Source organism: Exophiala spinifera, assembly GCF_000836115.1.
Source record: "Exophiala spinifera strain CBS 89968 unplaced genomic scaffold supercont1.8, whole genome shotgun sequence".
In the NCBI taxonomy this organism is placed as follows: domain Eukaryota; kingdom Fungi; phylum Ascomycota; class Eurotiomycetes; order Chaetothyriales; family Herpotrichiellaceae; genus Exophiala; species Exophiala spinifera.
Window position 1 is genome coordinate 228,420 of NW_015622520.1, and position 7,219 is coordinate 235,638.

General features: G+C 51.7%; 3 protein-coding genes across 3 annotated transcripts; 2 read left to right on the forward strand and 1 right to left on the reverse strand.

Moving 5' to 3' along the window:
* Positions 1 to 122: 122 nt before the first annotated feature.
* PV08_10101 (uncharacterized protein) lies at positions 123 to 1,112 on the forward strand (the record flags this gene model as incomplete). The annotated part of the gene is made up of 3 exons (XM_016384416.1): positions 123 to 286; positions 339 to 458; positions 521 to 1,112. The coding sequence occupies 3 exons, from the start codon at positions 123 to 125 to the stop codon at positions 1,110 to 1,112; spliced, it is 876 nt and encodes a 291-aa protein (XP_016231018.1).
* A 1,000-nt stretch (positions 1,113 to 2,112) lies between these two features.
* Positions 2,113 to 6,256, forward strand: PV08_10102 (uncharacterized protein; the record flags this gene model as incomplete). Its single annotated transcript, XM_016384417.1, has 2 exons — positions 2,113 to 5,343; positions 5,402 to 6,256. 2 exons carry the CDS (start codon positions 2,113 to 2,115, stop codon positions 6,254 to 6,256), a joined length of 4,086 nt encoding a protein of 1,361 aa, XP_016231019.1.
* A 485-nt stretch (positions 6,257 to 6,741) lies between these two features.
* Positions 6,742 to 7,149, reverse strand: PV08_10103 (uncharacterized protein; the record flags this gene model as incomplete). The annotated part of the gene is made up of 1 exon (XM_016384418.1): positions 6,742 to 7,149. One exon carries the CDS (start codon positions 7,147 to 7,149, stop codon positions 6,742 to 6,744), a length of 408 nt encoding a protein of 135 aa, XP_016231020.1.
* Positions 7,150 to 7,219: the final 70 nt, after the last annotated feature.

Genomic DNA, 7,219 nt, shown 5'->3' on the forward strand with positions numbered 1-7,219 from the left:
CCACACATCAACTCGCCAGTGTGTTCAAGCACGCCTGAAGAAGATGGCCACTGAGGAGCACTGCATTCAATAAAGGTTGTGGCTCGTGGACGCGAAGCAGAGTCTCTGAGGATCGACCAACCATGCCTCGCGAGGTGGAAATCTCCAACATCGAGCGAAATTTTATTCTCGAGGCCCTCGAACAAGGCGTCCGGCTCGATGGTCGGACCCTAGATCAATTCAGGAACATTGACCTGGAATTTGGCGATGAATATGGTACCGTCACTCTTCGACTCGGGAAGACCAGGTCAGCTCGTCCTCGCATCCGACTGTGGGCGCCGGTGCTAAAACCTTTATAGAGTCTTTGTGCAGGTCTCTGCAGAAGTCACCAAACCGCAAGAAGAGCGGAAATTTGACGGAATATTCACCATTACTACGGAACTGAGCCCTATTGCGTCTCCGGCGTATGAGAATGGAAGGTTGGTCCCCCAAATCCCCCAAGGGGTCCCCCTTTGCGCTCAGCCTGACAATGACGGGACAGGCAATCAGAGCAAGAAATTATCCTATCACGCATGCTGGAGAAAGCCATACGGAGGTCCAGAGCGATCGATACGGAGTCGTTGTGTATCATCGCTGGGGCTAAATGCTGGTCGATCAGGGCCGATGTCCACGTCCTTGATGCGGATGGAGGACTGGTTGATGCCTCGTGCATCGCAATCGTGGCGGCGTTGCGGCACTTCAAGAGACCCGATGTGTCTGTGGACGGCGAGAATGTCACGATCTATACGATGGCAGAGCGAGTGCCAGTGCCATTAAGCATCATGCATCACCCTGTCTGTATCACGTACAGCTTTTATCACGACGGCGAAGTCATGCTGTTGGACGCAACTCGTAGCGAGGAGGCATGCCGCGAGGCAGAAGTCATTCTCACGGTCAACGACTTTGAGCTATGCCAGGTTGCGAAGCTGGGGGGAAAGCCGGTTGACGCGCTCGTCCTCCTCAAGTGTATCAATACGGCACTGACGACGGGACGCGAGATCAACAAAATTGTAGCAGCGAAGCTTGCTGCGGATGCAACCAAGAGAGACGTGGGAGGACTGATTGCCGAGCTGAGGGCTGAAAACGAGAGATGATGAATCAGTCAGTCAACGGGCGTGAGAATGTTGTTGGATTGAACCGCAACCCGAAGCGTCAAAGCCACCGTGGGAATTTTCCAAAACCCATACAGAGTGTCGACTCTCGAATACAACAACCCCTTGATCCAAAATTGGTGTTGGCAGCTTCTTCACAGTGTGCCTTTGGGGCGAACCGACCATACGATGATACAAAGGTGGCAGTGTAGTAGATCGTCTCAGGGAGATCTTATTTTTATCTTGGGAGATGACGAATCATGCGCGTCAAGACGGCCAGGCTGAGTTTGCTCGAAGATCATAGGCGGAGTGGCTGGTACAAGTATGCGCAGTGATACTGAGTGGAGAGCTTTGGCTTCTCGTCAAGGGGATCACTTGCAGGGAATAGGCAGCAGAGATTCGAAGGAAGAGAACCAGAGTGCTTGGGATCCTTTTCTTCGTGTTTCTGTAACGTTAGCGTCTCTGGGTGAGCATGGGAGAGGCTGGATCTTGTCTGGAGTAGGTGAGCAGGATGGAGTGAGTATCACACTGTACAATAGGGCAGCCTAGGGGGCCTGTGGCTACGTACAACCTTAGGGTACTGAGGCACGTTGTTTAAGGCATTATAGGCCTAGTGAACGATTCAGCGGCCACTCGCATCTAGTAAATCCACGCCTAGCGCGCCTAACGGTACTGGGCGTAACCCTCCTTGGCCAAGCACCAGGGCAACCCCTCTGTGCTGCTCAGCCTGCGCCTAGCACTGCAGCCTCACTAGCCTGCGACAGGCTAATATGGCAGCGCCAGATGATTCTCCAAGAATGCACGGTCATCCATTCACTCACGCTGACATCTATCTTCCATCCTCGATCTTCGTGCTCCAACACCCTTGACGACGTTATGTTTTGACGAGCGCACCACCCATCACGCACACTCTAAAACGGACGATTCTTCCCCACGGCGGTCTTGATGACATTTTGATGCCGCGCAGTGCAACTCCATAACCATTGTGGCGCTTTGAACAAGGATGGCCGGGCGGCCGTATGCGCCTGAAGCTTCCGACAAACCAAACGCCCTGCTGGACATAGAGGCTTCTCAATCATATTACAATTCCGGGCAGAGACCGCCGGTCGACGACTCTCAGCTGCTAAGAACGTTTAATATTGACGACTCCGACGAACCCCAACCGAGACCTTCCACGAGTTACGATGACTTTGTTGGCGGAAGGAATCCCAACGGGGCGCCGGGTAACGCGCAGCAAGCATCGGCTGCTGGATCCTCTGGTCGCCCGTTCACAGCTCCTTATATGACCGAACAAACGAGGAATTACTCACAAACCTCGGATCTACACAATTACTCCAAGTACGGCGACGATTTTGGCGACGAGGACTCTGGATACAAATACTACGATGGTGGAGGGCAGGCTTTGGATGAAAATATACCAGGCGGGGGAGTTAAAGTGGTCGGGAGACATCATGCACACAACCGGAGCAGTCTCATGTCGATGGGCGGCCTCGTGGATAGAGCCAAGGGCATGGTTGGTCTACGAGACAGCAACTACTCTGATATGGCGCTACCTTTGACGGAACAAGGCATGCAGCACTCGAGGGTTGATACTGCTGGCACAGAAGACGATCATTCGACCAGAGGAAAAAGAAGTTTTCCCACACTGGATGACCTCAAGTCCATCTTTGAGCGTAAAAAGGTTGACCCTGCTACTCTTGGGCCACGAATCATCCACCTCAACAATACTCAGGCGAACGCAGCAAACGGCTGGGTGGACAACCACATCTCAACTGCCAAGTACAACATTGTGACATTTTTGCCCAAATTCCTATTTGAGCAATTCTCAAAGTACGCCAACTTGTTCTTCTTGTTCACCGCCATCCTCCAACAGATACCCAATGTGTCGCCCTTGAGCAGGTATACGACAATTGTGCCGTTGGGAATTGTCCTCGCTGTCTCTGCCATCAAGGAGCTTGTTGAGGATCACAAGAGGAAGGCTGCCGACAAATCACTTAATGACTCCAGGGCGAGAGTGCTTCGGGGGTCGGATTTTGTCGACACGAAATGGATCAATGTCGCCATCGGTGACATTGTTCGAGTTGAATCTGAAGAGCCTTTCCCCGCTGATTTGGTTCTACTGGCAAGTTCCGAACCAGAGGGATTATGCTACATTGAGACTGCCAATCTGGATGGTGAAACGAATCTCAAGATCAAGCAGGCCATTCCAGAGACGGCTCACTTGATCAGCCCCGCTGAACTGGGAAGATTAACTGGACGCCTGAAGTCGGAACAGCCGAACAGCAGTCTATACACATATGAAGCAACCGTCACCATGACCGGTACTGGTGGGGAGAAAGAGTTCCCACTTGCTCCGGATCAACTACTGCTTCGTGGAGCTACACTTAGAAACACTCCATGGGTGCACGCGGTGGTCGTTTTCACGGGCCACGAAACAAAGCTGATGCGAAATGCGACCGCAACACCTATCAAGCGCACAGACGTCGAGCGCATGCTGAACAAGCAAATTCTCATGCTTGTAGCCCTTCTCCTCGTTCTGAGTGCGATCAGTACCATCGGAGATATCATCGTGAGATCAACCGCTGGACAAAAGCTGACCTACCTCTACTATGGAAGTTTCAATGCGGCTTCGCAGTTCTTCTTGGATATATTCACCTACTGGGTCTTATATTCAAATTTGGTCCCGCTGTCGCTCTTCGTCACCATCGAGCTCGTCAAATACTATCAAGCCTTCTTGATCAACGCCGACCTGGATATATACTACCCGGATACCGATACTCCTGCTGTTTGTCGGACATCGTCACTTGTCGAAGAGCTTGGACAAATTGAATATGTATTCTCGGACAAGACCGGTACGCTGACTTGCAACATGATGGAGTTCCGACAGTGCTCAATCGGTGGCTTTCGATATGCTGGGGTGGTTCCCGAGGATCTCCGAGCAGAGAGCCCAGATGATACCAATGGTGTCCATGACTTCAATCGTCTCCGGGAGAATTTGAAGTCACATCCATCTAGTGGAGCTATCCATCATTTTTTGACGCTTCTTGCAGTCTGTCATACCGTCATTCCAGAGCGTAAGGACGAGAAGTCTGATATCAAATATCAAGCAGCATCTCCAGATGAGGGCGCCTTAGTTGAAGGTGCAGTCACCCTTGGCTACAAGTTTGTCGACCGAAAGCCTCGGTCTGTGTTTGTTGAAGTGGAAGGACAAGAAGTGGAGTACGAACTGCTTGCTGTGTGCGAGTTCAATTCCACTCGTAAACGTATGTCGACTATCTTCCGATGTCCTGACGGCAAGATCAGGGTCTACTGCAAAGGCGCAGACACGGTGATCTTGGAACGATTGCAGAAAGAAAACCCGATCGTCGATGTTACTTTGCAACATTTGGAAGATTACGCCACAGAAGGTCTCCGGACTCTTTGTCTTGCTATGCGTGAGGTTCCCGAGCAGGAATACTTAGAATGGCGCCAGGTCTTTGACAGGGCCGCAACCACAGTTGGTGGGAACCGTGCTGAGGAGCTTGACAAAGCCGCTGAGATCATCGAGCACGACTTCCTTCTCCTCGGGGCGACAGCAATAGAGGATCGTCTCCAAGACGGGGTACCTGATACAATCCATACTCTGCAGCAGGCAGGCATCAAGGTGTGGGTGCTCACGGGCGACAGGCAAGAGACCGCCATCAACATCGGAATGAGCTGTAAACTGATCAGCGAGGATATGACCTTGCTGATTGTGAATGAAGACAACGCTGCAAGTACCCGGGACAATCTACAAAAGAAATATGATGCCATCCGGAATCAAGCCGCATCCGGTGAACAAGACACACTTGCACTGGTCATCGATGGAAAGTCCTTGACATATGCTCTCGAGAAGGATATGGAGAAGTTGTTCCTGGACCTGGCGGTCATGTGTAAGGCGGTCATATGTTGCAGAGTGTCGCCGTTGCAAAAGGCCCTCGTGGTCAAACTTGTGAAACGCCACCTGAAAGCCTTGCTTCTCGCGATTGGTGACGGAGCCAACGATGTTTCCATGATCCAGGCAGCACATGTTGGAGTCGGCATCAGCGGCGTCGAAGGCCTCCAAGCGGCTCGGAGTGCCGACGTGGCCATCGGACAGTTTCGATACCTCAAGAAACTCCTCTTGGTACACGGAGCCTGGAGTTATCAGCGTATCAGTAAGGTCATCCTATACTCGTTCTACAAGAACATTGCGATGTTTATGACACAGTTTTGGGTAAGTCGAGATTCAACCTGTCGTGCCATGTTGGTTTTTCTGACACAAAGCCTTGCAGTACTCTTTCCAAAATGCCTTCTCGGGCCAAACCATCTACGAGTCTTGGACGTTATCATTCTACAACGTCCTGTTTACTGTGTTGCCGCCGTTCGCCATGGGCGTCTTTGACCAATTCATCTCGGCACGCATGCTGGACCGCTACCCTCAGCTTTATCAACTCACTCAAAAGGGCACCTTTTACCGCATGCACTCGTTTTGGTCGTGGATAGCCAATGGTTTCTACCACTCCATCCTGGCCTACATCTTTTCGTCTTACTTCTTCAAGGACGATCTGATTCTTTCCAACGGCAAGATTGGTGGGCACTGGCTCTGGGGAACATCCACCTACACCGCAATCTTGCTGGTGGTACTCGGAAAAGCGGCATTGATCACGAACATCTGGACAAAGTACACCGTCATTGCAATCCCCGGATCATTCATCATCTGGCTCGCCTTCATCCCCGCGTACTCTTACGCGGCGCCGAACATCGGATCGGGCTTCTCGACGGAACTCCGGGGCATCATCCCCGTCATGTTCAGCTCACCTGCGTTTTACGCGCTGTGTCTGATCCTGCCGCCGGCCTGTCTGCTCCGGGATTTTGCGTGGAAATACGCCAAGCGCATGTACTTGCCCCAGGCGTACCATCATATCCAGGAGATCCAGAAATACAACGTGCAGGATTACCGACCGCGCATGGAACAGTTCCAGAAGGCGGTGCGCAAGGTCAGACAGGTGCAGCGCATGAGGAAGCAGAGAGGCTACGCCTTTTCGGCAGGAGACGAAGGTGGGCAGCAGATGAGAGTGCTCAACGCTTACGACACGACGAGGCAACGAGGTCAATATGGTGAACTAATCAGTGGGAGAGGCAGGTAAAGTAGGTAGGTGGGTAGGTAGTAGGTAGATGGTTTGCCTGAAGGAAACTTGGTAACTAGGTAACTTGGAAGTCTCACACTCCTCCCTCTTACTTATCTTGAAAGAAAAAAGTGGTCACTCGCACTCCTCACACTCCCCCCTCTTGCCCAAGGTAGCCAAAAGGAACAAAAGTACCTTGGAGAAGCCTTCATCACTCCCTCCTTGAGCGTAGGACTGCGTACCTGTATGGATTGATGCTGCGTTTTCTTTTTGCATCACCAATTAACGGTATGAGGATGATCTTCTCCTCTCTCAACACCCGTTCTTTGGCCCTCTCCCTTGCTGCTGAGTACTTTTCAGAGCATCTCTTCCGCTCTCTTTCGCATCGCTCACTCACTGTCCTTGGCTACCTAGCAGCCGATGCTAGGATACTTACACTGGTCAACGTCTCGGGACGACTCCCATCCTGGCCAGCAACTTCTCGATCCCCATCGGTGCCCGCCGGTCTATCTCGTCCGCCTCTTGCTGTCACGTTTCTTTTCTTCTGTATCGGACATTCGTTCAGCCTCGGCGCGGCCTATCTCAGACTCAAAATGCTTAAGCCAGTCCTCAGAATTCTTTCGATCAGGGTGATCTTCATCAAGGACCTGCCGTCGAATCTCAACCACATGTTGCATCATTTGTATAGCAGCCTTACGATTTTCAAGGTCCCAGTATATCGTAGAGAGTAAGTGCTCCAATGTTAGTCGATCTGGATGATCCTCCCCATGAGTCTGTTTGCTGATCGTGACCACCTGCTCTAATAGTGGCGCTGCCTCCTCGACTTGCCCATTTTCCAGATACGCACTCGCCAGTTCGTGCTGTGACGCTAGTCGATGTGGATGATCCTTCTTTAGTGTTTGCTCTTCAACCATAACCACATGCTTCAGGAGTGATATCGCTTCCTTAACTTGTCCATTTTCCAGATACGCACTCGCCAGTTCG